The following is a 25995-nucleotide window of genomic DNA, read 5'->3' as shown; positions in this document are numbered from 1 at the left end:
GCTGAACAAACAAGAACACCTTTGCCTGACATTTAAAAGCTGGTAACATTGATTCTAGACAAATAACTTAAATATTGGTGCCCCCCCCCTCCTGCCTCTCTCTCTCTCTCTCTCTCTCTCTCTCTCTCTCTCTCTCTGTGTGTGTGTGCGTGTTACACATCATAATTGCCTCTATTGTGATTTTGGCAGAGAGCAAGTATACAACAGTGCTGGGCCAGAAAAGCTACCCTAGAGAGAAGATTTCAAGCAGAGCTTGTCACATTTGTCACATGGAATGGGTAAGTGTCTATACACTAAGCTATAGTCCTAACCCCACTTGCTTGGGAGTAAACGCCAATGAATTCAATGCACCTTACTTCTGAGCAGACATGGTTAGAACTGCAATATGAATCACCAGCTGTGAAAGTTGGGTAAGACTAAACAATGTAAAAATGGAGAAGTCTAGATTACCCAAGCCCCCCCAAAGGTGTTTTTCATGTTTATGAATAAGAAAATGACAAAAGAGAACATTCTGCTAGCTACACTTAACACAAACCAGGGCTTACAAATCAAGAACAAACTATGGCTTGCAAGTGTAGTTAAGACGCTGGACTGGGTTTCGGGGCTCACATTAAACAACAGTCTATAAACCAAGTGGTGGGGGAAATCAAATATTTGCCAAGAAAGTGTTGTCCAGGTGACCAACAACACTAGCTTTGCAAAGTGGCAGGAACTCCCATAACGAACGAAAGAAAGAAAGAAAGAAAGAAAGAAAGAAAGAAAGAAAGAAAGAAAGAAAAGGTTTTGCATCTGATGCATAATTCTTCTTTGTATTGCTGCAAAGCTTCCAAGAGTATAGAAAGGAGCTGCACCCCGTCTTTTTGCGGCTCCAGGGCTGACCAGAAGCGTGATAACTATCAATTCCCAAAGAGAACAATCAACAGTGGAGGCACAAACCACAATTCCCAGAATTCTAAGCATCTGGGGGTGGTACATACTTGAGAAATGTGCTGTCCTCAAAGGACTGTAACTGGGAAACGAGTACATAAACACACTTGCTACGAAATGCAGACAGGATAGCTTTGCCAAGGTAAGATTATTTTTGGCAGAAAACCCTTCCTTTGTAATTTACCCCTTTATATCGTGTATTTGAAAAACAAACGGGAAAGAAGCAGAAGCACATGGAATAATTTAGTCAGATGATTTAGGGAGTGGCCACCTCGCTGTGTTGCCACAAGCAGAACAGGCTATGATCAACTAGTTTTGAAAGAATTAAGCTGTACGGTACAAATAATCCACTGGCTCCCTGGAGTAATGTGTTTAGGTTGGCATTTAGCTTAAGGTTGGCATATTTCAGACAGTGAAAATCTGGACAGAAAATTGTTGAGCTTATATTGGCAAAGTTTTTGATATTTTCTTTGTTTTTGCCCAAAGTTGTTGAGCTTTTGGGGCAAAATCACAAAAAATGCAGTTTTTGAGATATTTTTATGGAAAACTGGCACTGCCAACATAGGTTGCCATACATCCAGATTTTCCAGGACATTTCCCCAATTTACGCCCGGATGCAGTATTCCAGATGTATGACACTCCTAATTTAGCTATTCTTATAGTTGGACGTGGGTGGCGCTGTGGGTTAAACCACAGAGCCTAGGGCTTGCCGATCAGAAGGTCAGTGGTTCGAATCCCCCAACGGGGTGAGCTCCCGTTGCTTGGTCCCTGCTCATGCGAACCTAGCTGTTCGAAAGCACGTCAAAGTGCAAGTAGATAAATAGGTACCGCTCTGGCGGGAAGGTAAACAGCGTTTCCGTACGCTGCTCTGGTTCACCAGAAGCGGCTTAGTCATGCTGGCCACATGACCCAGTAGCTGTATGCCGGCTTCCTCGGCCAATAAAGTGAGATGAGCGCCGCAACCCCAGAGTCAGCCACGACTGGACCTAATGGTCAGGGGTCCCTTTACCTATACCTTATAGTTGAGATTCTCTCTTTCCCATACCCACCCCCCAGTGTGTGTGTGTGAATAGTTAACTTTTTGTTTTGTCCTTTTAAAGGATGTGGGGCCTAAGACCCAGATCTTACAACTGTGAGAGATGTGGGAATGACTTTGTCAGCCGCACAGCTCTGAGATACCATTTTCAAGCTAAACATCTTGGGAGAGTTCACTGTGAAACTTGTGGCAAGGAGCATGCAAAGGTAGGGTGGAACGTGTCATCTTCCTCCTCCTTTGTCCAAGCAAATAAATGAAAATGTAAGCAAGATACTACACACGTATTAAGCACCTGCCTGGAGACGCTGTGTGTGTAACGTTAGAAATGGCAATATTTACAAACCATCAGAGTATTTTAACCTCACGGGACATTCTATTGCTTTCCTTAAGGAGACCATTCTTGAACAAAACAATTGGGAATTTCCAATATGAAACTGCTAAATTAACAGTTTTTAAATTTATCGCCTGTGACATGAGTTGAGCTGATGAGTTTTTATTCCATCACAATTGTTAATTACAAGTGGATGTTACACTGCTTGGTGAATGGTCACTGTGATTATTTTACATACAGTTGAGCTTTAATGCAAGTATCGCTGTATTTCTTCCATTTCATTACTCTCTGGCCTCACAATTACTATCTGTCTTTGTCTTGTACCTGTATACCTGTATCTCAGACTCAATCAATCAGATTATAACGGTCTTAGACCAGCAGTGTGTATTTCAGACTGTCATTTTCCTGATGAAGTTCCCTCTAGTCTACAAACACCTGTGCCAATATATATTTTAACCTTTGAGGTATCTTATGTTTTTTTTGCTGCAACAGACCAACATGCCACTCCTTCTGGAAATTGTTTTTACCATGTAGGTGTGGTTGCATATGCTAAAACCAAAATGTACCACACATTAAAAACCTAAAAGCCAAAATGGTGGTGTTTGTGTGTGTTTTAACATGTGCACTATTGTAAAACATGTGTATGCAGAAGCTGTTGACAGATCAGGCCATGCCTGCATTGTGGCATGTATCCTTTATAACGTGGGGCTATTACAATACAGTGGTACCTCAGGTTAAGTACTTAATTCGTTCCGGAGGTCCGTTCTTAACCTGAAACTGTTCTTAACCTGAAGCACCACTTTAGCTAAAGGGGCCTCCTGCTGCTGCTGCACCACCGGAGCACGATTTCTGTTCTCATCCTGAAGCAAAGTTCTTAACCAGAGGCACTATTTCTGGGTTAGTGGAGTCTGTAACCTGAAGCGTATGTAACCTGAAGCATATGTAACGCAAGGTACCACTGTAGTTCAATTAGCCTAAGAATTTCTCCTCTCTCCTCCCACTGGGTGCTATTCGAAGGGTTCTCCTTACCTTTTAGAGCAGATTTGGGGAGGATGGGAGAGCCCTCATTGTGCAACTGGGAGTCCTTGCGTTGGCTTCCACTGTTGCACTGCGTTAATTGAATCTCATCAGCTAAAAACCAGATTAAGAAACCAAATCCCACATGCAAGCCTCCATCCTACCATGCCATTCCTGTCCTGTTATGTCCTTTGGCAATTGAAGCCTCCTCTGTGTCTTCTTCCTTGGCATGCCCACTTATGGCATATGACTGAGTCAGCAATGCCCTGTGACCTTTTCAGCCACAAAACAAAGTTCCTGAAAATGAATGGAGAATGAATGGAAACAAAGGTGGTCCCAGGGTATAGTCTGAAGATATTTGTGGCCATTGCCTTGCTAGCCTAGGACTGTGTCTGGATAGATGAACACCTGGGAACTGCATGTATGATATCTTGGTTTCATGTGGGGGAAAATAGCGGTATATAAATGTGAGAAGATAAATTACGATCCATTTATTTGTAAAAACATTTATCTATCACAAGTTCATGTAGCATAACAAGGCAGTGTATGGCAGCATATACAATAAAATAGAAAATATCATAAAAATAGTACAAAATGATTAAAATGTCTGGCTGATCAAAAATGTAAACAGTTGTATACACCTGTCTACATTAAGAAAGACAAACCTAAAACCAGATATCAAGTAAAAAAGGGCATTTAACTTTCTGCTATACCATTTTAAAGACAAGAATACTATCCACGCATACTTCCTTGCTCCCATCTTTAATCTCTTTCCAGGCCCTGCATCTCAGCTCAGTATATATCTCTTCTCTTCTTTATTGACAGACTGATCATGAAATGATACTGACCAGCAATCACAGAAGCTACTGGGATATGACTCGTAAGAGGAGAACAAAATTTGTGGCCACGGAAACACTGACATCCTGTAGGATGTGCCCCAGGCAGTTTGGAACAGCCCATGCCAGGGAATACCATGAGAAGCAAGAGCATCACTTCACTGCCAGCAAAAGAGGTAGCACTGCTGTTTCGAAGTGATCGCATTATCAAGGACCACCCGATTTTAAACCTTACTTTTTAAGAGCTTCTCCTCATCCCTTCCTTTTCAGGCAAAAACTCGTAATTCACCTTGATTTCTCTCTTGTATAGCTCAAATGTCCACTGCGTTTAAACCTGAAAACATATTAGAGTACAAAACACCTGCGGAATTAACGAAATTTGTGGAAGCAAAACTCCGACCAATCTCAAATGCTGTAAGGTGGGGCTGTGCATCAGAAGTTGAAAAGATCATTGAGTTCATTGAAGAAGTGTTTCCATTACCAATTACATATGTCACGAAGGTACTGATGATGCCACATTCTACTTGAGATTGATCACAGTAGTGTTGCACTTCCTGTATCTAGTATTTCACGTCTAAGGACCTTTGCAAACAGTTGTGTGTGTGTTTATACCATAAATGTGCATTAGTTCCCTCTTTGTTGCACACATCCCATTTTCCTCAAGGTTATCCTGCTGTGAAGATATGCTATTTTATAAGAATTGAATATGCAATGTTTTCCTACTTGGGGGGGATATGCAAATCTTCCCTTCAAATACAGCAATTGGCTGAGAAATTTTGGGGCACGAGGCAACACATTTAAATTTAAAAAGGGTGGTATTTGACTAAGTCAGAGTAGGCCCATTGCAATCAATGGACTTTGGTAAGTCAGGATCTTAAGCTGCTTGGGGCTGCTTCATCACTGTTAATCTCTATGTAAGGAAAAAGACATAAGAAGTTAGCCAAGACCTAGTGACTTGCCATGAATATGTCAGCTGAGAATCTGATATGTACATGCATATACTGTATTCAGGGCAAAGTAAACACTCACATTGACATAACACAGCACAGCATACTGTGTTGGTGTGCGTTATCTCTATGGAGGAAAGATGTCATGAGTGAAGCAGCTACTTGGCTTGCAACCCAATACAGTTTATGTTGGGAGCATGGATGGTTCTAAAGGAGGATTAGACAAATTTATGGAGAGCAAGGCTATGTCCTACCTTCACTGACAGAGACAGTTTGTCTCTGAATACCAGTGGCTGGGAATTGCTGAAAGAGTGCTGTGGCATTTGTGTCCAGCTTTCAGGCTTCCCATAGGCATTGTGAGAACAGGATGAGTGAGATGGGTGAGATGGACTCTTGGCCTGATCCAACAGGGTTGTCTAATGTTCTTATGATAGGCCATGTCCCAGGTGAACACCACTTTCAAGAACCTGCATGACTTAATTGTCTTGTCCAGAGGTGGCAGAGGCTATGCCTGGCCCGGGAGGCAGAGTGTCCAACCAGTGGTTGGAGATGATAGGAAGAACCAGAATTAAGGGAGATGACAGTCCACGATGATGATAGTCAGGGGTCTGGATTTCAGGAAAAACAAGAGGGTCAGATAATTAGCATGCAGGACCATGGACAGATCATTGGGAGCAAGCAACTTGTTCTGATGGAGTCCTAGCTCCAGAGGAAGATTTATATCCTTATGGGCCCAGGTTCCATGCTACCTTCAATCCATAAGGAGTAGAGTGAATAACTTTAAAGGACAGCCCTTGGGTTTGGATCCAAGCACTTCTGTGTCCTTCCCTTACTTTCATCTGTTCCATGTATGGGAAAATGGGAGGTGGCTAACATAATGAGACTTCGTTCATTTCGAGGTACGACATGCACAGGAAGTATTATGACCCCATCTGCACTATACATTTAAAGCAGTATCACACCACTTTAATGAGCCATGGTTCCCTCAGGGAATCCTGGGAACTGTAATTTGTTATGGGTGCTGCGAGGCCCCTATTCCCCTCGCAGAGCTATAATTCCATCAGAAGAGGGAGGGAATGCGGAACCATTCTGGTAGTTGTATCTTTGTAAGGGGAACCTCCTAACAATTCTAAGTGCATTTAACAAATTCCAGGATTCCCTGAGGGAAGCCACGGCTGTTCAAACTGCATGATACTCCTTCTAACTGTGTGCTGCTGATGGGGCCTATTTCTAGGTGCTGTGGCACCAGGGTCTCAAGGTCCAGTTCCAGGGTTGAGATCAGGGACTGGGTCTCACTCTTCTGCCCAAGTTGTGGTGGGTAAGACAGACTTAACTGCTCCTCTTCTGTATCAAAGTCCTGTCTGATGCTTGGAACCAGAGTCATCACATTAATGAATATGTGATATGGCCTACATTATGGGAGCCATTCAGAGTCATCTACTCCATAAGCAGTGAAGCAGTGTCCTCCATTTGTGATCCAAAGTGATGCAGATTGCCTGGGTTGAACAGCTGACACATGGCTAGTCTTGCTCTTCCTTGGGAACATTGGTACTAGGTGGGTTAAAGTCAAGGACTAACAACCTTCTGTTAATATCTTACGTAACAGGGCGGTTCATATATAAAAAGAACTGATGTGCAAGATTCATCTGATGTGGACATAGTTCTTTTTAGCAGTGCCTTTCAAAGTTTAGAAGACTGCCAAAGAAAAATTCCCGAAGTACTAGAAGAGTTAGGGAAAAAACTAACTAAACCTTCCTGGATCAACAGGTTTGGACTGAGATTTTTGTTCTCCCTTCATTTCCCCCAATTATTGTAAAGTCATTAGCATGCCACTGATTAACAGTTAAATTCTAACTATGTCTACTCAGAAGTAAGCCCTGTGAAATTCAATAGGGCTTACTCCCAGGTAAGTAGAGGTAGAATTAAAGCCTTATTCTCCCCTTTCTTTTCTACTTAGGGTAATATTGCAGGAAAGGACACCATTTTCCTTAAGGTTCTACTTTAAGTGTTATAAAGATCACCACGGCCACTTGTTTGACATAATGCCTTGTTATGACATGTTTGGGCCTACATTATCAGCAGGTAAGAGCTGGCTGGGGGTGGTGTCTCCCACCCCCTCACTGTCCAATAATACTTATGGAGATCTACCTTTATTGTAATTCAGACTGCAACAATATTTCCATTAGCCCGAAATCTGTCCGATTTGATTTAAGAAATGGAGACCAAGGGAGTGTCATTAGCCTTATCTCTTGTTTGGTGTTAACAGGTTTAAAAGAGAGCTTTTACCGCAAGCTCTACCACTGCAGTGACAGTGATAAAATCCAGCTGTACGCTATGGCCCTGTTGAAGTACCAAGTTGAGTTTGTCAAGGCGTCAACAGAGAGGGTGAAAGATCTCATACGTTTAATGAAGCACTGGTTCAAAACTTCATTTGCAACACCGGGAGAAGAAAACAAGTAGGTTGCTCGTATCCAAACACAACTGAACTCATTTATCATCTCCTTCTCCTCCTCCTGCTGCTGTTGCCATTAAGCCCAGCAGTTCCCAAACTTTGTTCCCCATGAACCACTTGGAAATTGATGAGGGTCTTGGCAGAACACTTAATGGTTTTTCTGCCTGTTGTAGCAATTGTAACGTACTGTGCCGGATGCCGTATGGCCACCTGAATGAAGCTCACAGACCACTGCTGGACCACTGACCATGGTTTGGGAACCCTTTGATTTAAACAATTTATACACAAGAAATGCAATACAATGAAAATAAAAAAATTGGTTAAGGCTATAGTATCACAATTCAGTTTAGAATGCCTGCTGGAACAAAAAATATAAGTGTCTTCAGTAAGTTCAACAGAGAGAGAGCCTGTCTGGGCACACAATGCAGAATGAATAATAATAATAATAGTAGTAGTAGTAATAGTAATAAATTTTATTTATACCCCGCCCTCCCCAGCCAAGACCAGGCTCAGAGAGGCTAACACCAGGTAAAAACAATTGATTAAAATACAACTGATTAAAAACAAGATTAAGTACAACATTAAAATGCAGCCTTGTTTCAGTAGTGACTCCTGATGGATATGAATTGCACATCCAAACCATGGGAGACCACTATCAGTTACTCCTCTGTAAATCTCAGTGATCCTGAACCCAAGTTGTTAAGGGCCTTGCAAAATAACCCAATAATTTTGATCCTGGCCTAGTATTGTATGGGCAGCCAATGCAAGCTTTTGAGTACTGAACCAACGTCAGATCCTTCTGTTTTCCCAATCTGTAGATTTTTGCATTGTTTCAACCCCTTGTGAGTGAGTGACCCACACATTTGCAAAAAGAGAGAGCGTACATACCAGGGGAGAAACAATATTTAATCTATATTTTCCTAGCTACTCCTGGCTTATCATTCTTTGCAAGGCATGGATATTAAATCAAACGGGAGGCCCAAATTGGATTTTGCTACTGTCTCTCCAGCCTTTATTTGATCTACAGCTTTTGTTTTTGACCGTTTCCTGTGGCAGCTCCTTCTGTGCAGCTGCTAAATGTGTGCTGTGTGTGTGTTTAGGTTTCGCAGGCTCCCTTCCTCCTACGCTGTGGAACTCATCACCATCTATGTATGGGAGCTGGCTGGGAAACCAATGTTTTTCAGCTATGTACAGGGAATGAGAGCCATCCTGAAGCTTTTGGTTCAGTATCAAGAAATCTGTGCTGTATGGCACAAACATTACAGACCCAATTTTCCAATTTTCCAAAAGGTGTTTGTAAAGCAAACCAGGTGAGTAAGCCCATTACATACTTGTCTGCCTCTTTAGTACATGCTCCCAGCAGCTGAAATTTAATCTAGAGCTTCCACTGCTAGGAAAAGCTGATTCCACCAACCTCTCCTTCCCAGAGCCGTAGCTAGGTGATATTGTGCCCCTGGCAGAACCGTCCAGATTGCGCCCCCTACTCATGGACATATTCGTTATTCTTTCCACCTCTCCTCCACCCCCCTCCACCCATTCACCCTCTATTTAAAAGCTTTTCTTATGAGGCAATAATCAATATTTTTATTTATAGACATATTTATGGACATTTTTTTGGGCTGGTTTTGAGCGCCCCTCTCGCCTGTGCCTCTGGCAGGGGCCCACCTCACCACCCCCTAGCTATGGCCCTGCTCTTTCCCCATCACCAGTTGACCTCAGTGCATCTCAGTCTCAGTCTCCAGGACCCTCTTCCTCCCCCCCCCATTGTCCTGCCAGTTCATGACATTGAATATTGCTTGCTGGTGCTGTCGGGGGGGGGGGGCTTTCTTGTGGCTTTTTGCTTTTTACAGGGCCTTTGATTCTGTGAAGGCCATTGCTCATAAATCAGCCAGGCTGCCCTGCTGCTTCCTTTGTCTTTTGATGTTTGTTCCCTTACCAGAACAAGAGCAATGTTGTACTTGGTTCTGGAAAATGTCTAGTTCATACTGCTGGGTAATTCTCTCTCCACCCACCCACCCACACAGCTCCAGTTTTGTGTGTGGCTCCTGCCTTCATTCCTGGACTTGCAATTTCCCATGGTTTTGGATCTGTGCTTTCTTCACCCAAGAAATGACATCACTTCCTTTCAGCTGATGCGTTCAGCTGATGAATCATAGAATCGTAGGTTGAGTTGGAAGGGACCCTGATTATCGTCTAGTTCAACTCCCTGCAGGTGCAGGAATATGCAGCTGTCCCATACAGGGATTGAACCTGCAACTTTGGTGTTATCAGCACCGACTGAGCTATCCAATTCAAAGTGTTGGGGCTGACCTTTAAAGCCCTAAATGGCCTTGGCCCAGTATACCTGAAGGAGCGTCTCCACCCCCATCGTTCTGTCCGGACGCTGAGGTCCAGCGCCGAGGGCCTTCTAGCGGTTCCTTCATTGTGAGAAGCAAAGCTACAGGGAACTAGGCAGAGGGCCTTCTCGGTAGTGGCGCCTGCCCTGTGGAACGCTCTCCCATCAGATGTCAAAGCGATAAACATCTACCTGACATTCAGAAGACATCTGAAGGCAGCCCTGTTCAGGGAAGTTTTTAATGTGTGAAATCTTAGTGTAATTTTGGTCTTTGTGGAAGCCGCCCAGAGTGGCTGGGGAAACCCAGCCAGATGGGTGGGGTACAAGTTGTTGTTGTTGTTGTTGTTGTTGTTATTATTATTATTATTATTATTATTATTATTATTATTATTATTATTATTTCCAGCTCAAGAGGTCTTGAAACGATAGGCTCTGTGTGTGAAAACAGCATTACACTTGAATGTACTGTAAAAGAGGCACCTGCCTCTCAGCACTTCCTGTCTTTGTTCATATGGACAACGCCTCTCTTCCTCCTGTAGGCCATTTGTTTTGGATCCTGCGAACCCAACCTTTAATGTGTGCGAGAACAGCAATGCCTGGGACGAAGTAGCTCATGTGGCAAGGCAGAGCCTCCTTAAACCGCTCTTTAATGGCATCCAAGCAAAGGAACCCTGGCTTTTTGCAGAGAACTGGTGAAACCAAATCTGGCCTCGCTTCCAGAAGAATGGGCACCCAGTTTTGAGGTACTGCCATGGGAAAATGCCGGTGTTGAAACTAAATGAAAACTTGAGAAAACGATGAATTGTGCACCTGCTGTGTGCAATGAAACTGCCTCCTCCGTGGGAGGAGCTGTGGGAGAAGGTAATCTGAAGAGGAGAAGGTGCTGAGGTAAAAGGGGGTGCTTAACCCTTCCTACAGCCATCTATTTCCCTGTGCTACCTCTCCTCCCAACTTGTGTTTGCTCCCGTGGGGTTCCAGTCCCATGTTTGCAAGATAACTATAGGTCTCAAACATTGGCAAGGTTAAAAGCAGTTGGTGTGGGAAGTTTCAGAGGGGAGAGCAGCAGGTGGAGGTAAGAGGAAAGATGAGTTCCTCCCTAGAAAACATTTTATCAACCCCACTCAGAGAAAGAGAGAGAGGGCCTTTCAGGCTTCACCAAAAGCAGTCTCTCTTTGGCTATTGACTGAAATATTCAGCAAATACAATTACGGTAATAAAACTATGGTAACTTTCCCTTTCAAAAACAAAAATCAGTGTTGGCCAGGTGTTGGTTTTTTTTTAAAACTTGAAGAAAAAAATGGTTGCAATTTTATGGTTCAGGAGGTCAAGGTTTTAAGAATTGCTGCCAAGATTGGAAAAAGTCAAGAATATTTAGGTTAGAAGTAAATAAGAAATGTGCATGAGTAGGGTTTTTTTGGGGGGGTTACTTCTCCATTGACATTCCATAGCATGTTTAAGCTTAGTGATTTAAGCATTACAGTGGTACCTCAGGTTAAGTACTTAATTCGTTCTGGAGGTCCGTTCTTAACCTGAAACTGTTTTTAACCTGAAGCACCACTTTAGCTAATGGGGCCTCCTGCTGCTGCCGTGCCGCCTGAGCACGATTTCTGTTCTCATCCTGAAGCAAAGTTCTTAACCCGAGGTAATATATCTGGGTTAGCGGAGCCTTTAATCTGAAGCGTATGTAACCTGAAGCGTATGTAACCCAAGGTACCACTGTACTTTCTTTCACATAGACCATAGAGAGAAGCAGCCTATTGTAATATTTGCATACAATACGTGGAATTCTCTCAATAAGCACATTTTTCCTGAAATGTTTTCACAACGGTTTATTTTACAAAATGATTGCCCAAATTCAACACTTGAGTGAGATCAAAGAAGATACAGAAGATTTGAGGCAGTAAAATACTTTTTTAAAATTAATGGTTGATTCTAATTCTCAGTACTATATTTCTTTGCCATTTGCTGCAGCAGACCCATGACTGCTATAGATGAATCTTGAAAGAACGGTCTTGTTTCCTTTTTGCAACACAGTGTTGATAAATCATTGTCAAGGGCTCTTCATAATACATGCAGAGCTTTTTTTCTAGAAAAAGAGGTGCCAGAACTTGGTTTTTTTTTGGGGGGGGACACCCCATTGCACCAATCACCATGCTACCCGCAGCCACCTGTTCCGGCTGGGAAAAAGGCCTGAATATGTGTATCTGATCTGCTTGCAATGGAAATCCCAGTAAGAGTCACAAGTGCATTGTGCTTGATAAGCAGAGCAGTGTTTATCATGACAGTGGAAGAGATAGCTTAGGTTAGAGCCAAGGCAGGCATTGACAACATCCCATAATTTGGTTCAAATTTAGGAAGATCTTCACCAAATGCTGAAAATCATGACCAAAATTGTAAGTCATTATTATTACTGTATTTACTTCCAAAGTACAGTTGAACTTTCTGAAATTGTTGTTGTTGGATCAGGGATGGGAAACCTTCATCTCACTGGCCTAATAGGTTCACCAAGCCTCCCCAATTGGCACATGGGGCCATTTTGACTAAGCCACACCTGCCCATCTTCCATACAATGTCTCATATAATGTCAGGTGTGGGGCAAGTGAGATCTCGCTCAGCTGAAAGGATTTGCAGGCACTGGCGATTTCTCAGAAACCTGGAACCCAGAACTTAAGCTGACAATTTTGTCAGTAAGTTGGTTGGTCCTCAGCTGCAGCAGCAGTACAGTCATACCTTGGTCGCCGAATGCCTTGGAACTCGTACGTTTCGGCTCCTGAACGACTGAAAACTGGAAGTGAGTGTTCTGGTTTCCAAATGATTTTTTGGAAGCTGAACATCTGGTGTGGCTTCTGATTGGCTGCAGGACGCTCCTGCAGCCAATTGGAAGCCGTGCCTTGGTTTTTGAACAGTTCCGGGAGTTGAACGGACTCCTGGAAAGCATTCTGTTTAAGAACCAAGGTACGACTGTACTTCATTCAGTGCTATTAAACCACCCTGAATCATTCCTAAGCTGTTTTTCTCATTTGCTAAGGAAACTAGTATAAGTATGGTGAGCAAAACAAATTAAACATGGTTGTCTGTTTCCCTGCCAAGAAATAAAAGCAATTCATTACATTTACCCTGCAAAAGGGTTTATTTCATCACACATAAATATTATCATTGATGTTGTCAGTTGTTCTTTGATGACATTCTGATGTTCAGAAACGCAGTAGCCCCACATGTCTTACTACTGGGGCATTGAAAACTGAATGTGGCCCTGGGCACAGCCAGCCACTACTTCCAGGTGCTGATCAAGTATATTGTCATCTTTTTCTCATTTGCTGTATTGATACAGTACAATGAGCAAAAATAATGAAAAGTTGAGATCTGTGTTTCCTATCAGAAGCAATGGACTTGCCACTTGCAAATACTGGCCTATCGCAGTGTTATTTTACTCACTACTCATATAAACAAGATAAAAAATCTACACAGGTTTTGCTGTAGCTAATGTATTTTATTATCAGGACTCAAGTTATTTTTCTAGAAGAATGTCCGCATTGGTCATTTTTCAAGTATAACAACTGGCTTTCTGCTTTGTGTCATAGATTTCCCTAAGATTAGAAGCCTATTGCTGTCCCTTCAACCACTACTTTAAATAACAATATATATATATCTATCAACCGGCAGTTTTTGCTTATTGCAGGGACATTTCACTCCTTATTTCTGTACATCTCTCAGATGTATTAATTCAATTCACATACTAAACAATTCTGCCACACTTACTTTGATTATACAACGCTATTAAATGATTGTTGCTGTTCTTTAAGAAGTTACAAACCTAAGCTATATTTTTTTATAAAAATAATAATTCTAAAAATCTGTCTTCATCACACAGAATTTCACACTGTAATGCAGCTTTACTTGTTTCACATGCAGTGAAACAGGAGGCATGTGTTGAGTAATGCTTCTTCACGCATTCTGTGAACTTGCACATGAGCTGTGTGGATTCCACATGCACTTGGAACTCATGCTGCTCACCTTAGGGGGGGGGAATTTGAGAGTTTCTGCTTTGTACATTATACAATCAGCTGAAGGCAAGCTGTTGTTTCACATTGATCTGAATGATCCAGGATTAGCTCATTACAGACCAGCCTTGCTAACCTGTTTCATACAAACGGCGCCCTAGGCTGCCCTAGCGATAGCCACTTAGGGCTAGACTCATACGATCATCATTTGAAGAGGCAGCGGCTTGATCACTGTACAGCTGGCTCAGTGCTAAGCCCAGTATTTCTTTTTTCTCTTTGTAAAACCGCAGCTCTTGTCCAGCTTTCCGGGTTTCTTCCAGCTCTCTAAGGGCCACTTGCAGCTCTTGCGAAATAATGCCCGGAGTTTCTTGCTCCTTCATAAGCCAGTCCAGAGCCATGTGACTTCTCATCCTTTCATCCAAACTGTACTGGGAATAGTAGGAGATCACTTCCTGTTTGCCCATTCAAAAAAAAAAAAAATAAAGTTAGTAACAAATACACCATTGCTTTGTAGTGGGGTAGGAGAGCTGGAGGGGCAGGGGAATCACATCTGACAACCAATGTGTTCCTTTGGTTTCAGATAGTAATGGGTAGATGAGTCTAAAAAGCCTGGGACACATATTTTCATGACCCTGTAGCATAAGGGTAACAGATTTTTTTCAATCTGGGGACACTTTTCAACTTCCTACTAAATAGATGGATTTTGTCAGGGGACTGATTTGTAAATCCGGGGACTGTCCCCGGGAAACGGGGATGTCTGGTAACCTTACTCTAGCAGCTATGGTGGTTTATTTACCAGCAGTAATGTATTTAGTATTAACTCTGGATATGTATACTTGAGTCTGACCAAACTAAGCCTCTTAGAGCACAATATACATCAGGAGGCTTAGTTTGGTCAGAAAAGAGTATACATTTCCAGAGTTAACACTAAATACATTACCTCTGATACTTGCAACGGATTCTAAAATAATGGGTTAGGTTCTGCTCTGGGATCTTTCGCAACTGACATGGACATTTCAGAACAGATATTGGAAACGTGTTTGACCGTGGAAGTTAAACAAATAAATTGTAGTTAAGGTAGCTTGAAGAAATTCTAGTTGTGCAGGAGCCTGGATGTCCAAAAGCAAGGGTTTGCCCTGCGCGAGCTGAACTGCTCTCTTGCCCCATTACTATTTGAAATAATAGAACTTGAAACCCATAGCAAATTTGGTTTTGTTAACCGACTGCTCCATCATTCATTCATGCTTCTCTATGTAACTATCAGCTCATTACTTGGGTTTAAGGACATTTGAAGAGTCCTGCTGGGTCAGACCAAAGGCCCATCTCATCCAGCACTCTGTTCACACAGTGACCAAGCGATGCTCATGTGAAACCCACAAGCAGAACTCTCCCCACCTGCAATTCCTGGCATTGGCATTCAAAGGCATCCTGCCTTTGTCTGTTAGAAGTGAGCATAGTCCTTAATCACTGGGTCATTTAAAAGAGATTAATTTTTCATGTAACTGAATATGCAGGTCTTAACATTTAAAGCAGACAACTCATTACATAATTCCTTTAAATGTTAATTATGCAATTATGAAAGTATATAATTTTTAAAATGCAGTGTTGTTGTTTTTTTAAAAAAAACATTAATATATTTATAAAACTAATTACATAATTCTTAAAAAGAAATAAATTATGGGTTGCATCCAGGGAATTCATCCTGTTATCTCAAGCACTTCCACTTGTGCAATAGGACTTCATCTTCCTCTCTTCTCCCCATGACTCTCTTCCTCCTCAACTGCTCTGGAAGGTTGGGAAAACCATAGAACAGATTTGGGGAGAAGGAAGGACTCAGGATGGGAAGTCCACTGTGTAGATAGAAGTCCTTGTGCTAATGGGACTTTTTGAATACAACCCTAGGTTTACACTTGTCCACTAATGGATCCTTTTAAACCTAGAACATCTGTAATGACATTACAGTCTTTAAAGAGGAATCTTAATTTGTGGGCACACTTAACTTTGGAGATGTTTCAGATTCTTTTTTTAAAAAATATAATTTTTATTAACAGGCCAATCAAATCACATTAATTCCAAATCACATTAATTCCAAATAATACAGCCAGATTTTTTAAATTTTTGTTGGGGGTACCCATACTTCAAGCTCCGAAAGGGGTCCAAACATCACTTTTGCTGCTGCTTTGATTAAACAGTTCTATCCAGTTCTGTCCAGATAGTCTTTTTGTTATTTTTTTCATCTTCTTGTTGTTATCATATATTCCTTTCTTTGTGATCTCTGATAATCTTCATAAGCGGGTGAAAGACAAACATGGAGATGTCTCAGACTCAATGGGACTCACTGAGTGCCTAAATTTTAAAAAATCCCACTGATTTCAATTCCCATCAATGGCACCTAAGAATGGACCATGTCCATAGAACATAAGGAACATACTGGGTAGAGGTGATGTGAGTACAGCTTTGCTGTTGGGGAAACGGGTGCACTATTAGTGCTGTGTTACTCACTTGTCGAGAGCACTTTGTTTCACGCAAAGCTTTGAGGCTTCCATTCCAGTGCAGCAGCTGAAAGACTATCATCAGTTCCTATGGAAGAAAAACCAATGGCTTCTGATTGAACTGCTTCAAAGTAGAATCTCTCTTTCAGTATGTGAAACAATAGTGGGGATTTGCTGGGGGAGAACTGGGTTAGATTCAAATGTGTTTTTCCATCTTGAAAAGCATCATGGAAGGACTGTTTTGGAACCTCGTGTTCCAGCCGTGGAACTAATTCCTCCACCTGCACAGGAACTGTGTGTGAGTTCACAAGGAAGAGCCATTATCAAGTCTTTCTGTATTGCCTTCAAGATGATTGCTCTAATATGTCTGAACTCTTTTGACTTTCTAGAACATTATTGAATGCTTGTATGTGGATTAGAGTGGAACTAAGTCTGAGTCACACTAGATCACTTGCCTTTCAAACAAAAAGTAAAACAAAACAAAAACCCGATGTATGCTGCTCCTAAATTAGTTGGAATACTGACATTTATCAAGAGAGTAGCATTAATAACTAGAGAGTGATTCTAAAGTATGTATTGAGACAATTATTTTGTCTATTACTGGCAATTATTAGTTTACCATTGCCTATCTCTTTGTTATTTTTTTAAATTATAGAACAACTTTTGTAATTGCAGTATTATAAAAGTAAAGTTATTCAGTGCACCATGGAAGTACCTGGAACAATGATTATGCCCCTCTTTCTTTCAAAACGATAAACAACTACCTGACATTCAGAAGACATCTTAAGGCAGCCCTGTTCAGGGAAGTTTTAATGTATGATATTTTAGTGTTTTTTGGTTTCTATGGAAGCCGCCCAGAGTGGCTGGGGAAACCCAGCCAGATGGGCGGGGTACAAATAATAAATTATTATTATTATTATTATTATTATTATTATTATTATTATTATTTCTCTATTATCTTTTATGGTTTTCTCGGTCATTGTCCTAGGCAAAAGGGTGTAGAAAACAATTTGGAAGAGTGGACCCAGATAAGAATTTAGACACTGCCTTCATAGCAATGGGGTTACAATGGGGCATGTGTAAGCATCACCATTTGTCTGAAATGAGACTTAAATTGGAAGGGGTCCATTGTTTCACTTTATGAGCATTCTGTGTTGCAAACATGCTGTCATCTGTTCCAGAAAGGCACAATCTTGCCTCCGCTTGGATATTCTATTGCTATGTCAAACTTCCATGGTCTGCCTTTCATCAGACACAAGAAAAACAACCATCAAAAGCAAAGCTGGTATAGCTATACTTGTAAAGGAAATTTGTTCATGGGGCAGATTTTGAAATATGACTTGAATAATTTTTTGGGAACATCAAGTAGTATCAGCTCAGACTGCTTAGTTAGTTTTCCAGTACACATTTAAATCACTATAAGATGAATAAAGGGTAACTTCTCTCCAACTGGAATCTAATCTGGAAAACAGGGTACAAAGGGAAAAAGCCAAATCAGAATATATGGAAAAAGCATGTGCACATACACAGCCACAAGCCTTATTTAGTTACTCTTGCAAGTTCATTTTTCAATATTCAACTGAACATTTTCAGATGCTGCTTTCTGTCCTACTCTGTATGAATAGCATAAATGTTCATGTTGGAACAAATGGAGGGAGGTACAAAACATAAATGAAGCCATACGTTTAATTGAGGCTGAGATCCTTTTTTTTAGTAAGTCATATACCCACTGAACACAGCATACAGATTGCGCTGCAAACCTTTAAAAAACTGGCTCGTCTGAAAGCATTAAATTGTACCTGAAATTCCAGCATTGTCTTCCCCATATTTGATTCCAGCATATAATGATAGGCTCCAATACTTGTGCCTGGGTCATCAGCATCATTTAAAGTACCCTTTAACAAGACCAAAGGAACTTTCTGAATTACGTAAACACATTCTTAGGTGGGGAAAAATGCAAACCATTTCCACATCCTCAGATTACAAATTGGATGTGTTCAGACATCAGGCTAAACCATAGTTTAGAATGACAGAACAAGTTACAGTGAATCTTGTGCATTCTCCCTTCTGGCATGGCCACAAGGAGGAATTTGGAAAATTTCTCTTCCCGTTTCAATTAACCATAGTTTAGCAAGTTTCTGAAGAATCCTAAATTATGGAACTAAATTATGTTTTAACCAAAGCACAGTTAGCATTAAGCACAGTTTGACAGGTTCAAATGACTGGACAGGTTGCAATTAATCTAAACCAGAAGCTCATGTTTCCAGATTCCTCCTTGTAGTTAAGCCAGAGTTGGGAGAAAGTTGGGAACCTGAGCTTCACTGTAGCTCATTCTCATAATGCTCAACTATGATTTAGCATGTTGCCTGAACTAGGCCATTTTCTACTACAAAAGCCATAATAAAATCACAGTATTTGATGCCTCCCATTACCACCATCATCTGGGAAGTGGAACACAACCATTCACAATAGCCTCTTTTTCTTCCTTCCTTTCGGCTACAGACCAGGGTATAACATTGAGACATAAACATCATCATGGCTAGTTTTAAACCACATATATTTCTACGTGCATCTTCCTAACATAAAACGTGGTTTTCTGAAACGTTCACATCTTCCTTCAATGATGCTGAAAGAGGATTTTCAACAACTGGAATATAAAGAGGTAACTTATAACCACAACTGGGTGGTGTGAGCCAGTTGTGGTAGGTCTGGTTTGAGTTTGCCTCAGAGCAGCAGCAGATCTTAATAACAACAACGAAATCAATCAAATAAGAGATTCTGTTTGGTGTCTTCACCATCTTAGACCAGTTTACAAAGCTATATATTTACTTACTTGCTTAGTAAATCTGTACCTAACATTTTTGCATGTAGTCCTCAAAGCAGTTCACAAAATGAATAAGATACAATGGAAGTGTTAAAAGCCCTACACTTAAAGCAAAACAAAACCAGCCGAGCAGAAACAGGCATATTGTGTAGTTGGCTTTTTTCACCTGCCCTTCTGTCTCTTGGATTCTTTTCCACAGAGCAGCTGGTTTGAGATGGAGATGTTTATGTGGTGATGAAGGGGACAGTCCAGTTGGGACAGTTTAGTTTATTAAAATTTCTCAGACAACATTTTCTAGAAGAGCACTCAAGGCATCTCACAATTAAAATTTCCCTGGTTAAAAACAAAAGCGAGCAAACAACAAATCCATAAAATATTAAATTTGCATGAAGTCATTAAACAAAAAACTAACAGCACATTCCATTCCATCAATGGTCTGGAAGTAAAGGAACATCTTAACCTGGCACCGAAAATATGATAACATGGGCATCCAGACAGCACTTCATAGACATAAGGGCCACTACAGTTGTCTCCACACTTACGTGGGGGTTATATTCTCGGCCCCCACATGCATAACTGAAATTGCATAAAATGGGAGGCACCCCACTTTAATAGGGAGGGCAAGCAGGGAGGAGAGAGAGAGAATCTGAGACATAGGAACTGCTGGGGCTGCTGCCTGGAAGTCACTCTGGGCCACTGCATTGTGCATCTTCCCTTGCTAGGGGCTGCTGCCCCCAGCCTTCCCTCCAATCCCATCATAGCAGGTGAGCAGCCATACTGAAAAGGCCTTCTCCCTTGAAACCTCCATCCCACCTTTTCACAGAGAGGGTCATCAGGGGGTGCCTGAGATGTTGACTCTCAGGGTACAGGCATTCCATCAAGTGTTACAAAGAGGTGCTTGGTCGTCTTTGAAGGCTGTCATTGTCGTTGAGGTTGCAGTTCAATGCAGAATGACTCTTACACTTGGACTAGGTGTGGAGATGAGCGTCTGTCCAATTTTACAGCCAGTCTGAGGTGCAGTCAAGGGTCAAAGAGGAACTCAGACCCACCAAGAACCTGCTCGTCCTTCAAAAGGTTTGGCTCATACTTGCAGAGCAGGTACCCATGGCTCTCCAGATATCATTGGACTCTTAACTCCCACCAGCTGCACTCAGCATGGTTCGGGATGATGTAGCCCAGGCACACCTGTTGGGCCACAGGTTCCCCATACCTATTGTGGATTCAGGTTACTGGAATATATAATATTGCATATTCTCCTTTGGTAGGGCAACCCATTAGCATAGCACAGCCCTGTAGACGTGGAGGACTGAAGCTTTAGACACAGTGGTTTGTTGTTTTCCATTCGGAGGGACAATTTGTGAGTCAAATGCTTATAATTCTTCTCATAATCCTTAACGTTCTAGAGAAGCTATGCAGAGCTGAACACAACTCTGTACACGAGACAGTTTCTTTAGCAGAACTGTCAGCAAATTTATAGCTTTTGAAATGCAGTAACATTAACACACTGCTGCTGAAATATTTATGCTGGCTTTTAAATATCCCAAGGGACATCTGTCTAAAACTCTGCAATTTTAAGCTTTTCGCCTTAGAAAAATTCCATTAAAAATGATGAATTGCATTAAATGAACCTTCTTTTCGAAATCATTTCTGAATAAATCATAGTCCATTTTCCAAAATGTATGTATGGGATTGTCCCTCAAAAGGGCATGAGACTCGTAAAGCTCGAGAAGAAAGGCATCCTTTCATCCACAAACCAGATCTACCCCAGGCCTTCCCCACTGCTCTGCAAATACACCAACATTATAAGCACTCCTCCTCCCACCTCCCCAGAATCTTATAACTTTCAATCAAAGAGGAACAGTTTCAAATTGTGTGTCTCACACTGCTCTTAACCCTCTTCCCAAGACGTTTCAAATCTCCCGTTTGCTTATCAGCAGTTCCTTCTGCACAGATGGGAGGATTTTGTTAAATCTTCTGGAGTCTCAAGCAGCATACGTCTTTCACTGAGCCAGCATTTAAAAAAAGGAAAAAAAAAAACTTTCATGAATTTTGCTCTACTTTTCAGTGGATTAGCAACATGCTTCTCCTGATCTGTATTTCCCCCCTGCTGCCAATGACTAAAAATATTGAATCTGAGCAACTTGTAAGAAGCTGTAACACGCCTGCAATAAGATTACTGATTTTTAACCATTGCAAACGCCTAATCCACATGGACACGTTTTCAGCATGATAATGGGGGATAAACGAGAAATGACTTCCATCCTCTCCCTCTATGTGATATTTCATTTGAAATTCAGTGGGAAATGGGGGAAACTTGGTTTGAATCTAGATTATTATATCATCCAGACTTCTCCAAACTGGTGCCCTCCAATGGCCTTCTGGCTGGGGAAGACAGAAGCTGTATTCCCCAACATCTGGTGAACTACAACCCCAACCTTCCATTACTATTGGCCATGTTACAAGGGGCTGATGGGAGACGGAGTCATTCGGCACCAGAAGGGCCACAGTTTCCCCACTTGCGCTTTAAAGTGCAGAGAGTGATTATATACAGGGATTAATTGCACCTTAGACAGATGTGGGGAAAGTTAAAATAGATGGCATCTCCAGTTTCAAGATGTTCATACGTGCAGATTTAAGAAACTTGAAACCTGGGCTGACATTTACAGAGTATCACGGGACTTTCTGATAGGCTTTTAACTCGGTACATTAATTTCTGATTATTTGCAGAGCAATCCCAAGGCTGTGAATGCACTTAGCTTTTAATAAATCAATAATGTGGGCAAGGTACTGAAAATAAGTTCCTCTCCAATAGAATTAGCTTGCATTTACCTAGTGCTTCTGTGTCTATATAAATACATACAGTAAATACTATGCTACGTGTAGCGCATACAAGGAATCTGTATCCATTAGTAAATGCAGATGTTTCCCTGAAAGAACCCAGTAGCTGAGGACACTCCACAGCATCACCAAGCCAACCCACGCAAACTGAAGCTAACCTCAAATGCAGATGTTAGCAGTCTGATTCGGTTTCAGCATGTATAGCGACAAAAGCTCCTGCCAACTCATTTCCTTGCCAGAGGCAGTAACATAGTAGAGAATAAAGGATTGAAACAGAGATGTGGGAAAGTGAAAGGAAAGACTAGGATACTTTACAGCACTGGTTTAGTCTTGAATACTGTTGCCATATTTCAAAAACCAGGACACCCCGAAAGTTGTTGAGTTTTGTTTTTTGTTTTACAACCCCCCCAGAAAAACCTGTGATTTTTTGATTGACTTGCTTAAGATTCAGATCACATTTTGGAAATTCCTCCTGGACACCAATTCCGCCTTTGAAATCCCAGTAATGGCAGCCCTAGTCTTGAAACCATTGCTAGTTTCCCTTATATTTTATTATTCAGTCCAAGAGTGGATGTGGCCCTCGGGGAAAGTAGCAGGTCGCAAGTAGACTTTTCTGATCTTTTATCCGTAATGACATTGCTCTTAACTGATACTCTAAAGAATGTATGAGTGAGGGTGAAGCGTGCATAACTTTTCCTTTTACTGGATCGATGTACTATTGATTAGGGACGCGGGTGGCACTGTGGGTTAAACCACAGAGCCTAGGGCTTGCTGATCAGAAGGTCGGCGGTTCGAATCCCCGCGACGGGATGAGCTCCCGTTGCTTGGTCCCTGCTCCTGCCAACCTAGCAGTTCGAAAGCACGTCAAAGTGCAAGTAGATAAATAGGTACCGCTCCGGCGGGAAGGTAAACGGCGTTTCTGTGCGCTGCTCTGGTTCGCCAGAAGCAGCTTAGTCATGCTGGCCACCTGACCCGGAAGCTGTATGCCGGCTCCCTCGGCCAATAAAGCGAGATGAGCGCCTCAACCCCAGAGTCGGTCACGACTGGACCTAATGGTTAGGGGTCCCTTTACCTTTACCTTACTATTGATTGGTGAGTCAACTTTCCCAGTTTCATCTTGAAAAGGGGAACTATGTCCAAGCTATATACAATGAGATGCATTTTCCTTTGATACAGGTGCACCACCTCTAGGGGTCCGAGGTGTCTTCAGCCCCCTCAATATTTTGTTTGAAGTGAGGAGTCCAGTCTGCATAGCATGCACGCGACATCTCGCATCACAGCTCCAGCGCCCGGCTCCACCAGAGCGCTCAGTGTAGGAGAAGGACCACTGCTCAGTGGCAGATCATCTGCTTTGCGTACAGAGGGTCCCAATTTCGATCCCAGGCATCTTTAGGTTGGCTGGAGGAGATCCCTGTCTGAATTCCTGGAGAGCTGTTGCCAGCCAGTGTAGATAATATTGAGCTATAATGGAGCAATAGTCTGATTCTGTTTAAGGCAGCTTCCTAGGTTCCACTTTTGCTGAGCCCGCTGCCGAGCATGACTGTATTCTTAGAATCTGAAAAAACTATCCTATCTGATTTGCTTACCCTGGACCTGCTACCCAATTCATCTCTTATCTCCAGTCTTTCTGGAGAGAAGTTGATAATTGTTGGGAAATGTAAGAGTATGTCTTGTTAACTTCTCCTCCAAGCATTATGTGGTTACTAAAAACATTGCCTAATGGATGGGGCCACCATGACCTGCCGTCTATTTGCAACAGGGTCTAAAATATTTTCCATGTTGACCGAAGTTACTCATGGTATGTGCAGCCACGTAGACTAATAGAAGTTTAGGGAAAGGACGGACTCCCTAGTTGCAGGAAATAAAAAGTTTATCCACATTTCTTGGGAGGGAGATCAGCCCAGATTAACCACTTCCCAGGATCCTTGACCTCACCATCAGCCAAGTGGACTCCACATGTGAAGGAAATGAAGGTCAAGAAAAGGCACATGAATCATAGTAGCACTAGCCTATCAATGGAGATACTCTTATCTGGAATCTTACATTAATTATTGTCTTCCTGTTCTGCAGTTTACCATAAATGCAGCCAATGACAGCATACAAAGCCATGGAATTGAACTTACACTGGTGGATGAAACGGCTTCCTGAACGCTCTCCATTATAAATTCCTTTGTGATCCTGCGACAAGGCAACTCATTGAAGAGAGAATTTATTAGCGCCACTTTTGCCGCATCTCGTCTTGCTTCAGCTCTGCTCAGGCAGCACTGAAATAGAAGTAAATGGTTGTAAGAGCTTTGCAGGATGGGTTTGCCTCAACTGGTAAGAGAGAAGCAGCCAAACACCATAGAACGTTTTGTCATTTATAATGTGATGAATTGGAATATTTATACCACCATTCCTGAGAGATGAGTCTTCCTGAATTGGATGCTCCCACCCAAGTTTCTGTTGACTTTCCCCCCTTTTTGATTCTACAACCCTCTTTCTTTTGTACAGGCTCAGATTTCCCCCAAATGTTCTTGTCAGCTCCTCTCAAAAAAGGCTGTAGCACACAGTGGTGTAGTTAGGTAATTTCAGTCTGTGAACTTAATGCAGGGGTTGCCAACATGGTGCCCATGGGCACAATGATACCCTTGAAGTCTGGCACCAATGAAGCCTCTGAGTCCTTCTACCTCATCCCCTCTTGGCATTAAGATGGTGAGGGTGGTTAGTTTTTCTCCCATGACCTGAAGAAAGTCCCCTGGACCAGACAGAAGGGCTGCATTTGGCTTTCAGGCCCAAGGCTCCTCTCCCCTGGTTTACCAGGACCACCTTAACACAGCAACCCATAGAGAGGAGCTCATACTTACTTTGCTTCTCCTGTGTCCTTTCAGCACCTTGTATGAGGTTTGGCTTAGCATGTCATCTGCACCCAGGATTGTGCTTAAGGTATTTCTTCCTTAACCACCACCTGTAACCATAGGTATAACCTTGGCTACAGAATTGAGCCTCACTGAGCTAAAAAAAGCCAGGGAGGAACAAAGCAGGTGTGAGTGAGCTCCTTCACACATAGTTTGACTGACCATGATGTGCCAACAAGGCCCATGTATTGGATGCTTCATATCATCTGTGGGACCCACCTTCTTCTTGGGTTAGAATTCTACTCCTGGCTTCCCAGGCACATGTGGGAACTCTTTGAGTTGTGAGATATGGGATGCTGGAGTAGATTGTCTGATCTATCAGGGCTATTATGTTCTGAAGGGACATTAAACATTTATTGGGTTGTGTTGTGTTTATTATTCCTAGCTTGAAAAGGGTGGGGGAACCTTATGTAAAATTAAATGTCATTTTCCTCTTCAGCAACCATTTTTTAAACTGTATTTTGAGAAGTCCACCTATATCTGCTCATTCCACGAGGAACATAACTCACCAAACTCTTATATTAGTTTCAACCTTCTCTTGTGGGTTAAAATGAATGTTTACTTTTTCAGATTCCAAGACAAAATTCAGACTTGTGTGCTTTTCATAATAAACGTTATAATAGAAACCTATCCAAATAATTTGGATTTAAACAATCTTTGTGAAGATTAAACCTAGTAAAAGGAAAGATAAAAGTAACTATTTATTTTAAGTAAGACCAGCAAAGCTGCAGATCAAAGTCTGAAAGCAAATGGCAAATCTTTGCAGGCCAAGAGATTTACAAATCAGGAATATTTTACTTCTCTTTCTGAAAGTAATAGCAGACAGAAAAGCTTAAGCAAATTGAGAATTATTGTTTAGCTCCTTGACACATGACTTTCTGCTGCAGCCTTCTGTAATTAATTTCCCAAAATATTCCTCTTGCAATATAAATAGTTCATCCTGTGAAAGCAGGACTCATTGGAACTTATGTGAAATGAGCCCTGAAGAGTTTTGTTAAAAGCTCAACCCTTTAATTTTTCTCAGGGCAAAGGTGTCTACAAGGACTGCTCAAAACAAGTGTT

General features: G+C 41.9%; 2 protein-coding genes across 2 annotated transcripts in view; one reads left to right on the top strand and one right to left on the bottom strand.

Moving 5' to 3' along the window:
- The first annotated feature begins 234 nt into the window (after positions 1-234).
- Positions 235-24223, top strand: LOC308596997 (2'-5'-oligoadenylate synthase 1-like). The gene is made up of 10 exons (XM_081212451.1): positions 235-278; positions 2028-2169; positions 4137-4323; positions 4458-4648; positions 6701-6861; positions 7052-7176; positions 7361-7550; positions 8647-8856; positions 10421-10624; positions 24107-24223. Exons 2-9 carry the CDS (start codon positions 2029-2031, stop codon positions 10575-10577), a joined length of 1362 nt encoding a protein of 453 aa, XP_081068577.1. The 5' UTR covers positions 235-278; position 2028; the 3' UTR covers positions 10578-10624; positions 24107-24223.
- LIX1 (limb and CNS expressed 1) overlaps positions 12132-25995 on the bottom strand; it is a 34190-nt gene continuing 20326 nt past the window's right edge. Inside the window, exons 3-6 of the mRNA XM_081212436.1 lie at positions 24160-24300; positions 18174-18269; positions 16385-16462; positions 12132-14334 (exon numbers count right to left, since the gene is read on the bottom strand). Coding sequence (XP_081068562.1) covers positions 14050-14334; positions 16385-16462; positions 18174-18269; positions 24160-24300 — 600 coding nt within the window. The 3' untranslated portion in view covers positions 12132-14049. The remainder of the gene's footprint in view (positions 14335-16384; positions 16463-18173; positions 18270-24159; positions 24301-25995) is intronic.

This window comes from Podarcis bocagei, assembly GCF_964188305.1.
Source record: "Podarcis bocagei genome assembly, chromosome: 11".
NCBI lineage: Eukaryota > Metazoa > Chordata > Lepidosauria > Squamata > Lacertidae > Podarcis > Podarcis bocagei.
The sequence above is the reverse complement of the archived record's forward strand: the minus strand, read 5'-3'. Positions and strand labels throughout refer to the sequence as shown.

What these genes read in the sequence shown, in the direction of transcription:
- LOC308596997 (XM_081212451.1), top strand. Translation starts at nt 2,029, where the DNA reads ATGTGGGGCCTAAGACCCAGATCTTACAACTGTGAGAGATGTGGGAAT. An exon ending in CAATTACATATGTCACGAAG is followed by an intron (nt 4,649 to 6,700) that starts GTACTGATGATG and finishes CTTACGTAACAG; the next exon opens with GGCGGTTCATATATAAAAAG. An exon ending in TGGGCCTACATTATCAGCAG is followed by an intron (nt 7,177 to 7,360) that starts GTAAGAGCTGGC and finishes TGGTGTTAACAG; the next exon opens with GTTTAAAAGAGAGCTTTTAC.